At 54.5% G+C, this 17,394-nt stretch overlaps 1 protein-coding gene across 1 annotated transcript; it reads left to right on the top strand.

Moving 5' to 3' along the window:
• Window positions 1-2,064: 2,064 nt before the first annotated feature.
• On the top strand, window positions 2,065-12,355 carry LOC105868481 (mucin-12). The gene is made up of 13 exons (XM_075994855.1): window positions 2,065-2,094; window positions 2,628-2,775; window positions 3,071-3,163; window positions 3,984-4,085; window positions 4,525-4,652; window positions 4,958-5,022; window positions 7,780-7,931; window positions 8,290-8,361; window positions 8,451-8,613; window positions 9,318-9,479; window positions 10,479-10,555; window positions 11,871-11,959; window positions 12,073-12,355. The coding sequence occupies exons 1-13, from the start codon at window positions 2,065-2,067 to the stop codon at window positions 12,112-12,114; spliced, it is 1,323 nt and encodes a 440-aa protein (XP_075850970.1). The 3' UTR covers window positions 12,115-12,355.
• Window positions 12,356-17,394: the final 5,039 nt, after the last annotated feature.

The raw sequence follows: 17,394 nt of genomic DNA on the forward strand, positions 1-17,394 counted from the left end.
ATCTCTGGCACCCCAGACATCAGCGCGGAATCCACAACCTCCTCTGGCAGTGCAGGCTCAGCACACAGTACCATGTCAGCTGCTGGCTCTTCCACACTGGGGCTCGTTGAAGGATCTTCAAGGGCCTCAACGAGCCCCACTTCTCCCATCTCCACAGTGTCCCATGAAATCTCTCTCACCACAGCCATTGGAGCAGGATCCACAACACCCTCAAGCAGTGCTGTCTCTCCTCACAGCACTGTGTCAGCTGCTGGCTCTTCCACACCCGGCCTCAGTGAAGGATCTACAAGTGCCTCAATTAGCCCGGCTTCTCCTCTCTCTACAGTGTCCCCTTTGATTTCTGGCACCACAGGCCACAGCACCGGATCCACAACCTCCTCAAGCATTGCAGTCTCACCACACAGCACAGTGTCAACTGCTGGCTCTTCCGCAGCAGGGCTCAGTGAAGGATCCACAATCGCCTCAGCAAGCCCAGCTTCTCTTTCCACAGTGTCTCCTGGGAGCTCTGTTTCCCCAGGCCTCGGCGGGGGATCAACAATCCCCTCAACCAGTGTAGGCTCACAACACACCGTGTCAGCTGCTGGGTCTTCCACGCCCGGGCTCAGTGAAGGATCTACAGGCGCCTCAACCAGCCCGGCTTCTCCTCTCTCTACCTTGTCGCCTGGGAGCTCTGGCACCACAGGCCTCGTTGGGGGATCCACAACGCCCTCAGGAAGTGCAGAGTCACCTCACAGCACGGTGTCAGCTGCTGGCTCTTCCACACTGGGGCTCAGTGAAGGATCTACAAGGGACTCAACGAGTCCCACTTCTTCTTTCTCCACAGTGTCCCCTGGGATCTCTCTCACCCCAGCGTTTGGAGCAGGATCCACAACCCCCTCAAGCAGTGCCGGCTCCCCACACAGCACCGTGTCAGCTGCTGGCTCTTCCACACTGGGACTCAGTGAGGGATCTACAAGCCCCTCAACGAGCCCCACTTCTCCTCTCTCCACAGTTTCCTCTGGGAGCTCTGGGACCCAAGGTCTAGGGGGAGGATCCACAACCCCCTCAGGCAGTACAGGGTCACCACACAGCACCGTGTCAACTGCTGGCTCTTCCACACCGGAGTTTGGTGAAGGCTCTAGCCCGGCTTCTCCTCTCTCCACAGTGTTCCCTTGGAGCTCTGGCACCACAGGCCTCAGTGGGGGATCCACAATCCCCTCAAGCAGTGTAGGCTCACCTCACAGCACTGTGTCAGCTTCTGGCTCTTCCACACCAGGCCTCAATGAAGGATCTACAAGTGCCTCAACCAGCCCGGCTTCTCCTGTCTCCACAGTGTCCCCTGGGAACTCTGTCACCCCAGGCCACAGTGCGGGATCCACAACCCCCTCAAGCAGTGCTGTCTCACCTCACAGCACTGTGTCAGCGGCTGGCTCTTCCACATCGGGCCTCAGTGAAGGATCTACAAGCGCCTCAATGAGCCCAGCTCTTCCCCTCTCTACCGTGTCGCCTGGGAGCTCTGGCACCACTGGCTTTGGCACGGGATCCACAACCCCCTCAGGCAGTGTAGGCTCACCACACAGCACTGTGTCAGCTGCTGGCTCTTCCACAACAAGCCTCAGTGAAGGATCCACAAGTGCCTCAATGAGCCCGGCTTCTCTCTCAACAGTGTCCCCTGAGAGCTCTGTCACTCCGAGCCCTGGGGGGGAATCCACAACCCCCTCAGGCAGTGCAGGCTCACCACACAGCACAGTGTCAGCTGCTGGCTCCTCCACACCAGGCCTCAGTGAAGGATCTACAAGAGCCTTAACTAGCCCCTCTTCCCGTTTCCCAACCATATCTCCTGGGAGCTCTGGCATCACAGGCTTCGGTGGGGGATCCACAACCCCCTCAGACAGTGTAGGCTCACCACACAGCACCGTGTCAGCTTTTGCCTCTTCCACACCAGGCCTCAGTGAAGGATTTACAAGCAATGCAACCAGCCCAGCTTCTGCTCTCTCCACAGTGTCCCCTGGGAGCGCTGGCACCCCAGCCCTTGGTGCGGGATCCACAGCCCCCTCAAGCAGTGCAGGCTCACCACAGAGCACCATGTCAGCTGCTGGCTCTTCCACACCTGGGGTCAGTGATCGATCTACAGTTGCCTCAAGGAGCCCGGCTTCCCCTCTCTCCACAGTGTCCCCCGGGAGCTCTGGCACTACATCCCTTGGTGCGGGATCCACAACCCCCTTAAGCAGCGCAAGTTCGGCTTATGCAACACTGTTCTCCGACAGCACCCCAACCTCAGGCCTCAGCCGTCAATCCACAAGCTTCCGAAGCAGTTTTGGCTCTACACACATCACACAATCACCCAACACTTCCCCTTCTCCTGGAATTGCTGAGGGATCTACCACTCTACAAGGCAGCTCCGCCCCTGCACACACAGCAGCGTCACCAGTGAGCTCTACAACAGCAGGGTCCAGCCAGGAATCTACGTCCTTTCCAGGCAACCTGGGTTCCTCGCACACAACAGTGTCTTCTAATGTTTCCACCCCCTCAGGCCTGGGCGAAACATCCACAGGGTTGCTCAGTGTCCCCAGCACCACTCACGCCACAGGGCCAGCTGACAGCTCCGGAACCCCTGGCCTGGGTGAAACATCGACCCCATTCCACAGCAGCCCGGGCTCAACTCCCACAACGGTGCCATCTGGGAGCTCCCCTGCCCCGGGCCCTGGTGGCTTCTCTACCGCATTCCCAAGCAGCCCCGGCTCCCCACACACGACAGTGTCACCTGCCGCTTCCGCCACTCCTGGACCCAGCGAGGCATGGACAACTTCCCAGAGCAGCCCAGGCTCAAAGGACCAAACGGAGTCTCCTGATACCTCCCCAACGGCAGGTCCCGCGGACACATCTACCCACATCCCCGGCAGCCCGGGCACACTGCAGACCGCACTCACCACTGAGAGTGTACACACCTCATTTCCAGGTTCTGCCTCTTCCGGTTCAAGTATTTCTGGCTTCTCCTCGACAGCAGTGTCCGAGTCTCCTTCAGCCCTCACAACTTCTGGTGGTTTTCCTTGGCTATCACCGACTTCCCCTCCGTCCACTGCTTCTGCAGTTTCTGGGTTCAACACTACTTCCAGTCTTCTTTCGTCGTTCACTAGCTCCCGCACAGCTGGTACAGACACGGACTCTCCAGCTGTGACATCGTGTGAGTCACTTTGTATATCTTTCTATGAACTCCCTTGTCTCTTTGGACTTTTAATGTGATTCCACATTTTTTGTGTTCTGGTTTCACTTTTTTAAAGCTTTCTTCTCATGATTACACATCATTTCTCTTTATAGATTTGTCACCTTTTCACAGGTATTAGCTTTGTTTTCTTTGGTTGTGGTCTTAGTATTCCCTCTTTCTCCCTTCCTTTTTTCTTCCATCTCTCCCTCCCTCCCTTCTTTCCTTCCTCCCTCCCTCTGTCCCTCCTTGCTTTCCTCCCTCCCTCCCTCCCTCCTTCCTTTCCTCCCTCCCTCCCTCCTTCCTTTCCTCCCTCCTTCCCTTCCTTCCATTTTTTCTTTCTTTTTCATGGTGTCCTTTGTCACCTAGAGTAGTGTGCAGTGCTATTATCATAACACACAGCAAACTGAACCTCCTGGGCTCTAGTGATCCTCTTGCCTCTATCTCCCAATTAGCTGTGACTACTGGTGCATACTACCACTCCCAGCTAATTTTTCTATTTTTAATAGGATAGGGTCTCACTCTTGCTCAAGCTGGTCTTGAATTTGTGGCCTCAAGCAATCCTCCTGCTTCGGCCTCCCAATCTTGGTAGACCTTGTTTCCTTACTCCCTGCTATTTCTCCCATTCTTCTTACAATCCCCTCGGGATGGCATTGGAATCTGAGGGGTCTCTGTTGCTGTGTCGTCATCTGGTCCATCCCCCTCGTCTGCTCAGTGTTGAATTTTGAGACTTGGAATAGAAGCCAGTATTGTTGTCCCTTGGGCTTCCATGCTGACTGCTGTGAATTCTATCCCTCCACAGGGAACTGCCAGGATGGGACAACATGGAATGGAAAAGAGTGTGTCTGTCCCCAAGGCTACTTTGGTTACCAGTGTCAGACCCCCTTGGAATCCTTCTTAATAGGTAATGACTTTTTCTGAGAACTGCAGCTCTTCCCAGTCCCACTGACCACTTAAAATAGGTTGGCAGTGTTGGAAGGCTCAGCCTCCAAGGCCTCCCTATGTGGGTGGAGGACATGATGTGACTTTCCTCAGGCCATACTGCAGGTAGAACAAGGACCTTTTGTCTCCACTCCTTTTCACTAGCTCGCCTGCCCCTCTCATGAGGGATTTCTATGCCCACACCGTCTAGTTCCCTCCTCCATCCTGGCCACCAGCCCCCCACGGTTTGAGAGACAAGGGACAGAGTCTCAGTGACCCCCACCATCTTCCTCTTAAGTTTGCATCCTCTCTCCTACCCACTTCCTTCACCCCCAAGACACCAATAGGCAGAGAATGTATTAATCCCAGGGGACATTACAGAGAGGCTGCTGTGTCATGCATAGTGTGACCTGTTCCCACAGACGTCCCGGGAAAGATCAACGCCACTTTAGGTGTGATAGTGAAAGTGGTTTACAAGATTTTCACAGAAGACCTGAATAACACGGCTTCCCAGGCATACTTAAATTTTGTTGAACTATTCAAGAAAGAGGTAAGAGTGGGGACTGCCTGGACTCCCCAGGGTGATGCCCCATGTGAGAGGGGATGTAGTGGCTCATCCTGACTTACTGATCAGAGCTCATAAACTCTCGGGGCCCCTCAATCTCTCCAGAGAGGGGGTCCTCTGGGAGTGTCCATCCTTGAACCCCACGCACCCAGCCACATCCAGCAGAGGGAGCTTCCTATGGGCTCATACATAGGCTGCATAGGGGAGCCTGGGGCTGCCCCAAGGTGGGGACCATGGGCCTCTGCATGCCCCAGCCCTGTGTGAGCTCAGCCACCTCGTTTTTTTTTCAGATGGATAAAGTTTACTCAGGCAACGACCTTCCTGAGTATAAAGGTGTCATCATTAGGGAACTTTCGTGAGTATGAGGGGGGGCAGGTGTATGGGGACCCCCTCTCTGTCTCTGCTCTCCTGCCTCCTCCCACCATGAATGGTTAGAGTCTCAGTACCTGGCTGGGCCAGAGGGGTCCCCAGCTTCTAGGCAACACCCGAGGGCCTTAAGATCATTCATTCATTCATCATTCAGCCACTTAACAAATATTTGTGAAAAGCCAGCCCTCTGCTGGATGCTGGGAACACAGTAGTCCCAGCCCTCCTGGAGCTCAGAGTGGTAGAACACGGATCACAAAGTGGCTATGCATTCTGGTTAGGGTTACGGTACGGGACACACAGGGGGCAGGAGGAGGGCTCCTGAAAGGAAGCTTGGTGAGGTGGACAAAATTCTTCCCGGAGGAAGTGACAACTGAGCTGAGGCTTAAATGATGATGAGGAATGAGGGAGAGAGAAGAGGGAGGGAGGGAAATGACAGTAATGGGAATCGGTGACATGGAGCCCAGAGGACAGAGAGAAGGGCAGAGTCCAAGAACCTACAGAGATTGCTCAGAGCAGCTGGCAGATTGAGGGCAAAGGGTTGATGATGGAGAGGAGGACAGAAAGACAGCTCTTGCCAAGTTAGACTTCAGGCATCGACAGTGTAGCCAACGATTTAGGGATTGCCTCTGATTTGCAGAGCAGACAGCTCAGTCTGGCTGCAGGGTGCAGAAGGTGTGGGCAGGGATCTACAAGAGAGAGGACAGTGCAGGAGAAGAGGGGTCCAGTGTGAAAGGTCTTTGGGAGGCAGGAACAGGGGATTATGGGGATTTGTGTGAGGGAGGAGAGGAGCAATGGCAGATTTCTGGGCTGCTAGAGACACGGGGTGCCTTGTGCGGGGCTGAGGGATGTCAAAAGGCATAGGATGGGGGAAGATGATGACCTCGGTGTCAGCCAAGCTCCAAGTGCCAGGGCCTCACCACATGGAGTATGTGCTTTGAGGGTCTCGGGGCAGACACAGGCATTGGACCCTGAAGGATGTGGCTAGAAGCCCAGGAGTGGACGAGATGGCCTGGGGTGGTCATGGCACAGGGATGAGGGTCTTCCAGGGAAGAAACTGGAAGGAACCAGCAAGTAAACAGTAGGCAGGGCCACAGTGGAGAGTGGAAAGAGGCAGACAGAGGTGGGAAGTAGGCTCTGAGGATGTCGTGTCTCAGCAGTGGTAAAGACAGGTTTCAGGAAGGAGGGAGGGAGCACCACACTGCCAGGGGTCCCCTCTGCCCCCACCTCACCCCACCCAGCATCAGCACCCTGGTCTCTGTTTCCATTTGGCTCAGGATTTTGCTAGTTTAAGTGCTCCTGAGTCCTGCCACTGACTTCTCTTTTGAAACGATGATGACAGGTGACTTCCCTTATTTCAAGACCTCTCTCTTCTGTAGTGTAACTGGCTGTCCAAGAAGTTTCCAAGTTGGAATCCTACGTTCCTAACATGACCTCACATTTCTTTTTCTTTCCTTTCTTTCTTTTTTTTTTTGCTTATTTGCTTTTTTTTTTTTTTTTCTGAGACAGAGTCTCGCTTTGTTGCCCAGGCTAGAGTGAGTGCCGTGGCGTCAGCCTAGCTCACAGCAACCTCAAACTCCTGGGCTCAAGCAATCCTCCTGCCTCAGCCTTCCGAGTAGCTGGGACTACAGGCATGCACCAGCATGCCCGGCTAATTTTATATATATATATATTAGTTGGCCAATTAATTTCTTTCTATTTTTATAGTAGAGACAGGGTCTCCCTCAGGCTGGTTTTGAACTCCTGACCTTGAGCAATCTGCCTGCCTTGGCCTCCCAGAGTGCTAGGATTACAAGCGTGAGCCACCACGCCCGGCCTTTTTTTGCTTATTTGCTTTTTAAAATATAATCTAAGTGCCTTTACTTTTTATTTAAAAATTTTTATTGTGGTAAAATATCCATAACATAAAATTTACCATTTCAATCAATTTTAACTGCCCATTTCAGTGGCATTAATACCTTCATATGGTTGTGTAACTATTACCACCATCCATCTCCAGAGCATTATCATCTTGCAAAACTGAAACTCAGTCCCCCTTAAACACTAGCTGTCCATCACCCCCTCCCTAGCCTCTTGGCACCCACCGCTCTACTTTGTCTCTATGAATTAGTCTACTCTAGGAACCTTATATAAGTGAAATCACAGTGTTTGTTCTTTTATGACTGCCTTATTTCACTTAGCATAATGTCCTCAATGTTGGGACAGGTATCAGAATTTCTTTCCTTCTTAAGGCTGAATAACATTCCAGTGTATGGATAGACCGCATTGTGTTCATCCATTCATCTGTTGGGCTGCTTCCACCTTTTAGCCACTGTGAATAATGCGGCTGTGAAAGTGGATCTGCAAAGATCTCTTTGAGACCCCATTTTCCATTCTTTTACCCCAAAGTGGAATTGCTTGAGCGTATGGTAATTCTACTTTTAGCTTTTTGGGGCACGACCATACTGTTTTCCACAGTGGCTGCGCCATATTGCATTCCCACCCACAGGGCACAAGGGTTCCTGTTTCTCCACATCCTCGAGCAAGAGCCTCTATTTTTACAGAAATGTATTTCACCAGTGGGCATTTATTGTGGTCACTGATATTTTGGGATCTTAAATTATTTTGCTCTACTGAGTCGTTAGCTGTGGAGGGGAGGGTCTGGATTTTTTCCTACCTCTGGGTCACGTGGCCGCTGCGTGAGCGCCACTTGCTGGGTGGGTGGGTGACATGCGGCAACTAACCGATTGACCAATTCCACCTCCAGCAATGGCAGCATTGTGGTGAAATATGACGTCGTCCTGGAGGCGAACTACACCGCACAGTATAAGCAACTGTTTGAAAACCTCACCAAGATCGCAAAAGCCAAGATTGTGACTGCAACCAAAAAAATTCCTGGTGATATTGATGAGTGCCAAGGTGGGCCCACCTAAAACCCCTGACATGGGTGGGAAGGGAAGGGAAGTCTTGGCTTCCCCCTCCATCCCCATCTCTCCTGTCTTCTGGAATGCCCAAGACTTCTGCTGGAGGAATCCAGAAACCAGGCTCGGGGCCTTCCTCAGACCCTGTGCTGCTCCCAGTCCCAGGCTGAGGTTGTCACCAACCTTCACGTCCCTATTCATGCCTGGGAATAGCTGCATGTCTAGGATGGGCCAAGACCCCACTCACACTGGCCCAGGGAAAGGTGTGGGTTAGAAGACCAGGGAGTCCCAGCTACCCCCAGGAAGGCAGAGGGGAGCATTTCTGTCCTGTTTTCCTTCCCACCCACCCTTAGCAGAGTCCACACTGTGCTACAGTGAGAAGGACACTTCCGTGGATGAGGCCGTGCAGCTAGGCTTCAACTTCCAGGGTAAGCAGCTGAGAGGAGCATGGGTGGTGAACGTGGGGGGCTAGGGGGCTTTATCCTGGCTGACGCTTGTACCCCACCCCTCACCACAGAGCAATGCACCCAGAATGCTGCCCAGGAGTTTGCGAAGTTCTACTATGTGGATGTACTGGATGGGAAGCTGGCCTGTGTGACCAAGTGCACCTCGGGGACACAGTCGCAACTGGACTGTCACAGGGGTGCATGCCAGCTGCAGCGCAGTGGCCCCCTCTGCCTGTGAGTGCCTCCCCAAGCCCAGCGCCCACCCTCTCCTGGTGGTAGGGCCTTCCCCCTCCCCCAGTTACCCACAGGTTGGGGGCTTGGGTAGGGCTTGGAAGGCGCCTCCTCCGCCATTTGTATATCCCTCTTCCCTCTGCCTGGGGTTCCCATCACCCTCCAGCCCACGAGAGTGAGGGGTAGGTGCAGATTATGGGTACAGACATCCTAGATTAAGTCCCTCTCTGAAAAAGTTCGTGCTATCGATTTCCAAATCTCTCTCTCTCTCTCTCTTTATCTCAATCTCTATTTCTATCATCAGTTTCCCTTATGTTATCTCAGCCGTGGCACGATTATCACCTCTAGCTGTAGCCAAGGCACCAAGTCCGAGAGACCATAAATTAAAGTACGAAATATAAGATGTGATAACAGCCCATCTAGGTGCCAGCTGCTTAGAGATTAGACAGGTAAACATCACGTGTCTGGGACGAGGCAGCCCAAACCCTGAGATCCCTCTGAGCGCTAGTCATTCTGAATTCCTGATCTGCAGTCCTGGGTCCCCGTCAGCCCTGGGGAGTGGGGGACCCAGGCTTCCCGGGTGCTGAGCGCCAGCCCTCAGAGGGAGGGAGAGTCAGTTTCCTGTGCTTTGGACATTGTTTTTTGCTTTGGGGACACTGGGTGTGCGTATTGCCAGTGGGCCAGCCTGAGCCTGCCTCTGTCCCCAGGTGTCCGAAATCGAATACTCATTGGTACTGGGGAGAGACCTGTGAGTTTAGCACCAGCAAGAGCCTCGTCTACGGGGTTGTGGGGGCTGTCATGGCTGTGCTGCTAGTCGCAGTGGTTGTCCTGGTCGTCTTCCTTGGCCTATCTCAGAGAAAACTGCACAGGTGAGCTTGTGGGACCAGCGCCATGGGCCCAGAGAGAGGGGACAGATGCAGAGCAGGAACCCAGGGCGGCCACCACCTGAACATCCTGAGGCTCTGCTCCTTCTAGCCCCATAGCCAGGGAGGTCAGCTGGGCCCAGGCGGGGTGCCCAGCCCCACCCAGCTCTAGGTACAGCAAAGAGCGGCCTCTGACATGCTATGTCCATTTGGCACAGTGTTGTAGTTGTTTTGTGCTACTATGGCAGAATACCACCCACTGGGTATTTATAAACAACAGAAGTTGATTTTGCTCATGGTTCTAGGGGCCGGGAAGTCTGAGATTGTGGGCCTGCATCTGGCGAGGGGCTTCTTGCTGCATTATAACATGGGGGAAGGGAGAGAGAGAGGAAGGGAGGCCTGAACTCAGTTTTACAGCAACCCATTCTTGCAGTAACAATGTTAATCCAGTCAAGAGGGCCAAGCCCTCAAGACCTAATAACCTGGGCAAAGGCTCCACCTCTTAGCACTGTTGCATTGGGGATTTGGTACCTTCCAACCATAGCACAGAGAAATGGAAACAGAAACTTATGTACTAAAATTAGGTTATGTGATGAAATAGCCCGTGGTTTATTACCCACAGAGCGGCACCTCCACGCTAGGAGACTGGGAATAGGCCAGCTGGGTCTGCCTTTTCCCAACTGTCAGTGGGGTGAGGTGCACCTGCTAAGGTTGCCATGAAGCCCCTGGCAAAGTACCTGGCTCGCGGTTGGCAATCGAAGGGAGCCACCCTGATTTTAGCCCAATGCCCCCATCTCACAGATAAAGAAACTGAGGCAAACTGAAGGGAGTGAGGGGCAGTGGGGTGGGAGGTGGCCATGGTGATGTTGCTCTTTGTCTTCTCCCACCATCGCCACTGAAGGGAGGGCCCTCTCTGGCTCAGGGCTGTGGCTGTGACGGTCCCCTCGAGAGAGCCCCCTTCTCAGCCTCCTTGCCTCCAGCTGCTCACGGCATTTCTGTTGGCAGGCAAAAGTACGATGTGTCTCCAGACTGGAAAAGAGAAGACGTTGCAGGCACCTTCCAGAACACAGGCATCTGGGAAGGTACTTCTCATTAGAGCAAGGGGGTGAGCAAAGCTGGAGGGTGGAGGAAGGCAGGGAGGCACCCATGGCTTCAGGGGTGACACGGCTGGGGTTGGGGGTAACAGCCTGTTCCACATGCTGCAGCCAAGTGCACACACTCCCTCTGCAGCCTCCAACCCAGACGCTTCCTCATGTACAGGGGCAGAGGTGGCCGAGGGTCAGATCCTGCCCTGAGACCACCCTGGTGAGGGCATCAGACACGCTAAGCGGGATGAGAGGGCATTGGAGCACAGAAGTGTGGCTGACGCACCTGGGTGGGGTGGGGGTCAGAAAAGGGCTGAGCTGACTCTAGGGCAGGTGAGTAAGCAAGTGCGCCTCCTGCTCTCACACACCCAGTAAGGAGGGAGGAGCAGGGACAGGTGGCCTAGGTGGGGGTGCCTCGTGGACACAGTCTGGAGAGGGGACGCACTTGCCTGTGGGGGGACTGGAGGCAGGTTGATCTCACCAAGAAAGAGGAAGCTGAGGGCCGTGAGGCTGGCAGGGCCTGGTTGTGGAGGACTGTGAGGGCCAGAATGGGGTGGGGGGATCCACTAGGTGGCTTTGAGTCACTCATTCAGGTGGATATGAGGCTGGGGGCTGGGCGGGGGTTGGGGGGAGAGGAGGGTAGCCTGGTGTGGTTTGGAGGGGCTGGGAAAGGGAGGAGTGAGGGCAGATTCTGGGGGTGTCTGAGCTGCCCCTGGGATCCCCGAATTGGGGAGAAGCAGCAGGTGGGGGCACACTTAGTTGGAGGGTGGCATTTGTTCTGAAGCCTGGGCAGAGGTCTGTGGCCTGAGGGGACCTGAGAACCATCAGCTTGGCTCATGGGGGTCTGGACCCACTGTGAGGAGGTGAGAGGCGGCCCAGGAGCCACCGCAGAAGCAGGCAGACCTCGAAGGAGGCAGGTGCAGGGTCTGTAGGAGCAGGAAGTGAGCACTGAGCTCCCGGGAAGGTGATGGAAGAAAGATTCCAGGCACAGCTGCTCTGTGCTGTGGTTGCTGTGGCCAGGAGAGAGGGTGGCCTTGCTGAGTCCTGCCCCACCCTGACCATCACCTGCCACGGCCGCACAGGCCTTCACCCACACTCTATGTGGCTGTGGCTTTCAACTCCGTGGCATGTGGTGGGGGGCTGCTACTCCGCTCCCTCCTGTGCCTGGGGCCGACTCCCCGGCAGGGCTCAGCACCCCAGAAATAAGCTGTAGTGGGAGAGGCAGCGGGAACCCTGCTCCTCCACTGGCAGAGGCCCCCTGTGCTCCAGCTGCCCCAGGCTTCGGCACTCCTGTACCCCTCCCTCTCCACAGACAGCAATCTGAAGGAGGACAGATATGGCCTTGAGAACGTCTACAGCCACTTCCGGCCCTCCTTGGAGACCGTAGACCCTGCCACAGAGGTGACTCAGCTGGGAGCTCCCCCCCATCCCCGGAGCTTCCCCCAGGGCTTCCCCCTCCGCTGGGGCTCCCCATCGGCTCCTGTCGGCCTCACCTCTTCTCTCTCACCCTCCAGCTCCGCATCCAGAGGCCCAAAGTGGTGATGCCCACTCGGTGAGGCAGCAGGGCCCCCCTCATAGAGATCTGGACAAGAGAGGGCAGAGAGCCCCCCACAGGCTCCCCACTGGCCAAGAGGAAACTGAAGCCAGGCCCTGAAGCTGCCCTGCTCAGAGCTGCCAGACGCGGCAGGTCCTGCCAGCGCCCACCAGGAGGGGTGGGGGCTGTGAGCACCCTATCCAGGGGCCCCAAGGCTCCCAGACATCTTGGCATCCTCGATTGCTTCTTGGTGACCCCCTGTCCTGGAATTTCCTACCAATAAAAGCAAATCTTAAAGTGCAGAATATGAAGTGAGAGGTGTCTTTCCCCCATTGCAGTTTGGGGGTGCTGCAGGGTAGGTGGGGTGGGGACCCCTCTTGGGGAGACCATCCCTCCCAGGCCTGGGTGCCAAATCTGGGCCCCTTCCCTGCTCCAGCCAGGCAGGGCCAGGCCCACCTCTGCCTGAGGTCTCTGTGGCAGACAAGCCTGCGGGCAGGTCCTGGGAGCAGGAGTGGACCTTAAGCCCAAGGAGTGAGGAGAGGGAACCTCTGATGACCAAGGAATGAGCAATTGGCACAGCTGAACTTGGGCAGGGCAGGGTCACCCCAGATGGCCACGGAGGGCTGTGCTTTCCTCTGAACCCGCACACCCAAGAACCCTGACCATCCCAGGCTGGGCACTGGCCCAAGTGTGGCCACAGCCTGTACCCCATGTCCCGGTGCATGGGCTGGGGCCAAATGCAGGGTGCCCTTCTCCTCTCATGCTGGGGCCCGGCCCCTCTTGTCCACCTGTCCCCTCCCTCTGGGGGTCTCCTCCATTCTCCCAGGCTGCTGCTGACCCTGTGTGCCCATCTTTTAGGGTGATCAGTCTGATGGCTCATATGCCTGTGTGCTGCAAGGGAGGGGCTCCTCCTCCCTCTGCCCTTTGGCCTGGAGCGGGCCTTGCAACTTCCAGTCATGAGGGAAGCTCCCCAACTGACTCAGGTCCAGGGTGGCCCCCCAATCCCCAGTGTCAGGGACCAAAGGTCTCCAGGGCCCATTTATTTCTGAGTTTCCCGGGCTGACATTCATTCTGCGGGCTCCCACGAGAGCGAAGCTCCGATGCCGAGGCTGGTGACAGTGGCGCTGTGCCTGCTGGCCCTCATCCTCCAGCTCCCGAGCCCCCATGCTACAATTGAGCAGGGTAAGTGACCCCAACCCGGGGAAGGGCTGCCTCCCGGGCTCTGCTGGGGGCCCCGTAGAGCTTAGCCTCACGCCTGGACTCCTCTCCTCTCCCCGAGAGCTCTGGGGGAAGAGCCAGGTCTTTGGAGCCTCCACATCAGCTCTGGGAGCCTCAGTTTCCTCTCCAGAAAGGAGGAATAATAGCGCCTACTTGTCAGGGCTGCCACCAGGGTGAAATGGAATCCCTCGGGTTGATCCTAGGCACAAAACAGGTGCCATCCGATGTGAGGATCTATCTATAAGGAATGCTCCCGAAAACTCTCTCACTCCCCACCCTGCACCAGTGCCCAGGGTCTTCCTTACACGATGCAGGCACCCGCCTTACAGCCCCCTCCCTCCAACTCTCGTCCTGGCCGGTCCTGCCTCAGACCAACCCTGCCTTGCTCCCCGAGGATGTCGCAGGGCTATAGCCAAATAGGCACAAGATGGGGTTTCCGGAGCCCCCGATTCTAATCCCGCCATGAATCAGCTGTGTGCCCTGGGGCCTCTCAGTGCACCTCTGGTCTCAGTTTCTCTTCTGAAAACACAAGGATTGGGGCCTTTGAGGATCCTCCCATCTCAGCTGCTTTGGGCTCCATGGCCACAGGGGACAAGGCTCAGGTCAGCAGGAGGTGACAGTGGGTCCCGGCAGGACCCTCTGAGAGCTACCCCCTGCCCCTCACCTGTCCCAGAGGAGGGAGGGAGACCAAGACACATACTGTAGCCATGGGGCTCAGGATTCCTCCCTGAAATGACATTCCCATCCTGTGAGGATGTCATCCAGAGCTTCTGGACTAAGAGTGGTTAAAAAAATACCCGTGATTCCTACACTTTCTTTTTTTCTTTTCTTTTCTTTTTTTTCTCTTTTCTTCTCCTTCCTTTCTCTTTCTTTCTTTCTTTCTTTCTTTCTTTCTTTCTTTCTTTCTTTCTTTCTTTCTTTCTTTCTTTCTTTCTTTCTTTCTTTCTTTCTTTCTTTCTTTCTTTCTTTCTTTCTTTCTTTCTTTCTTTCTTTCTTTCTTTCTTTCTTTCTTTCTTTCTTTCGTCTCACTCTGGTGCCTCGGCTAGAGTGCCGTGGCATCAGCCTAACTCATAGCAACCTCAAACTCTTGGGCTCAAGTGATCCTCCTGCCTCAGCAGAAGGCAGGGACTGAGTTTCTGAGTTTCCTTGGCTGATATCCATTCTGTGGGCTCCCATGAGAGTGAAGTGCCGAGGCTGGCAATGGTGGCGCTGTGCCTGCTGGCCCTCATCCTCCAGCTCCCCAGCCCCCATGCTGCGGCTGAGGACTACAGGCACAGGCCATCATGCCTGGCTAATTTTTTTTCTCCTGTTTTTATTAGAGACAGGGTTTCACTCTTGCTCAGGCTGGTCTCGAAAACCTGAGCTCAAGCGATCCTCCCGAGTCAGCATCCCAGAATGCTAGGATTACAGTCGTGAGTAACCACGCCCAGCCAATTCCCATACTTTCTATGCTCCCAATCCTTGGTCACGCATCTCTTACAGTGGCACTTTAGATAACACCGTAGGCCTTAGTAGCAGAGGATATTCCTGCTTCCTCCCATCCCTCCACCCCGCTCTCCTCTCCTTTCTTTCCCTCTGCTTCTCCCTTCCTTCTTCTCTCCTCCTCTTCCTTGCCCCCTCCTGACTCCCCCACATACCATATGCTGTGGCTAATGTCATCTCCAGCCTCAGTCTTCCCCTCTGTAAGATGGGAGCATCCAGACTCTCTGCTCCTGCTCCCCAAGATTCTGTGGGTCCCTCCTCCATGGTGCAGAGTCTCCAGGGCCCTGGCCACCTCTGAGTGGCCTCTGACCCTCCCATATCCCCTCTGGGGACCCAGAGCCTGTCCTTGGGCCACGGAGCTGGGGATGCCAGGACAGGGCGTGGATCTAGAGAAAGAGCCTAATTGCCTTTCCTGGTAGACACGCCCACTCATCTTACAGCTCACCTGGTTATATTGCATATCAGCAAAACACAATGTCCTCTCTGCTGGCCCAGCCCTGTCCTGCCTTGGCATGTGCCCTCTCACCTCCATACCTGTGTGACTGTGACCACAGCTGGGGAGCTAAGTCACCTGTCCACAGCATGTGTCCCTCTGCCCTTTCCCGATACCTGGCCGGGTGCTTTCAACCCCCCCCCCCCGCTGTGTTTCCACCACATGTCACATGCTCTCTTCCTGGAGAGTCTGAGGAGCACACATTCAAGTGCCCACGCTGTCCTCTCAACACGACCCGCCTCCTCCTAGGAGCCTTCCCAGGAAGCTCCACTAACTCCCCGAACTTCAGACCCATCCCTGCAACCTCACAGGGGACCAGGAAGAAACTGCACTTTCTCCCTGGGGCTGTCATAATAGGATATCGCCAGCTGGGTGGCTTAGAACAGCAGAAACGTGTTGTCTCACCGTTCCAGAGGGAGTCTGCAACCGAGATGCGGGCAGGGCCACGCTCCCTTTGAAAGAGCTGGCCAAGGGTCTGTCCCAGCGTGTCTCCCAGTTCTGGTGGTTGGCGCGCCATGTCCGGCCTTCCTCGGCTTCACCTCAGTCTCTGCCTCCATCTTCACGGGATGTTCTCCCTGTGTACGTGTCTCTGAGTCGGATTAGGGTCCATGCTAGTGACCTCAATTTAATTTGATCACCCGCAAAGACTCTGTCTCCAAATTAGGTCACGGTCTGGGGTACTGGGGGTTGGGGCTTCAACTCATAACAGAAAGGATTGAGAGGAGACCCTGCGGGGTAGGGGGTGGGGAGTCGGCCTTTTAAAAGGAAGTTATTGCTATTAGCCAGAAAGAAGAGTGAGAGAGGAAGCCAGTGGAGAGAAGAGGTGGGTGGCCCTGGTGGCGCCTGCCACCCCCTCCAGTGAGGAGGCCACTGCCTCGTCTGCCCGGCCCCTACCCAACCCACAGCCCTGCTCTCCTGAAATCCAGGTGAACTCTTCTGGCCTCAACATGAACAATCTATTTCTCTGTAGTTGGTCAAAAACAAGAGGTGGGGGAAGATTAGAACCAACATGGAAAAAAAAAACCTGAGCCATGCCCTCATAGTGGATGTTATGAACTTGATTGCTTGATGTGTGGGGTCCTCACCCCCAGTACTGTCCCAGGTCTGGTCCCTTCTGTCCCCTCAGCCCTGCCCCAGCCCTGCAGTCTAGAGCTTCCTTCGCACTCCACCCTCTCCCCACCTTTCGGGAATCAGTAAGGTCAAGGCCTTCAAGGAAGAAGTGGGTGAAGATGCTGACCTTGAATCCTTGGACTCCTGTATTTGTCCCGATTTACTGGCAGGAGCCAGGCCCAGGCTGGGACAGGGATGGGCAGGTTCCATCTTTGCCACAAGGATCACTGGTTCTGGGCCTTCTTGGTCTCATGGAGCTGCTTTTCCTCCTCATCCTTGGCCAGCCCTGGCCACCAGCACCTCACAAATTGGGTGACTTCAGGTAACTAGTAGTGCTGAGATGATGGGCCCAAGACCTCTCGTCGGGGTCTAGGCTGGACTGGTTATGAAATTTGTAGGGCCCAGTGAAAAACAAACATGCAGCACCCTTTGTTCCAAAATTATTAAGAATTTCCAGAAAAAGACAAGGACAAGAAGGCCCAGCTTCTAGGCAATTGGCTGAAAACAAATCAGATTTTTAAAATCAATTTTTAAGAATTGGTCAAAAGTACATTCCCAGTCACAGCTTTCTCAGCTGTTGCAGTGGGTGCACTATGGGAAGGGGTGTTTGAAAACTTCTAATATTTCTTTAAGACTGTATTTCAGAATGAGGGACTGGTTGGGGGGGCTTTCTTTTACTGTTTTGATTTGTACATTTCTTTAATCATATTTTTTCAACTTCTTACTTCAAAAAATGCCAAACTTAAAAGAGAATAGATCTAAATGTATTTTCAAATTTATGAAACAATTTCAGTGATTCCATAATTTTTATATGCTTGACTCCAGCTCTAAGCAAACAATTGTTGGAAACCGATTGGCAGAAAACAAATACTTCCAACTACCAGCTCGTGTTTCTTCCACCTTTTGTACACCCTAGAATGACTTGATTAACATCCAATGACTTGGATTAACATCCAAGTTGATGTTTTGTTTATAAGGTGATCTTATCTGCTTTTGGGC

This window comes from Microcebus murinus, chromosome 19, assembly GCF_040939455.1.
Source record: "Microcebus murinus isolate Inina chromosome 19, M.murinus_Inina_mat1.0, whole genome shotgun sequence".
Lineage (NCBI taxonomy): Eukaryota > Metazoa > Chordata > Mammalia > Primates > Cheirogaleidae > Microcebus > Microcebus murinus.

What these genes read in the sequence shown, in the direction of transcription:
- LOC105868481 (XM_075994855.1), top strand. Translation starts at nt 2,065, where the DNA reads ATGTCAGCTGCTGGCTCTTCCACACCTGGG. An exon ending in CCACTCCTGGACCCAGCGAG is followed by an intron (nt 2,776 to 3,070) that starts GCATGGACAACT and finishes CTGCTTCTGCAG; the next exon opens with TTTCTGGGTTCAACACTACT. An exon ending in TCTCAGAGAAAACTGCACAG is followed by an intron (nt 9,480 to 10,478) that starts GTGAGCTTGTGG and finishes TTCTGTTGGCAG; the next exon opens with GCAAAAGTACGATGTGTCTC.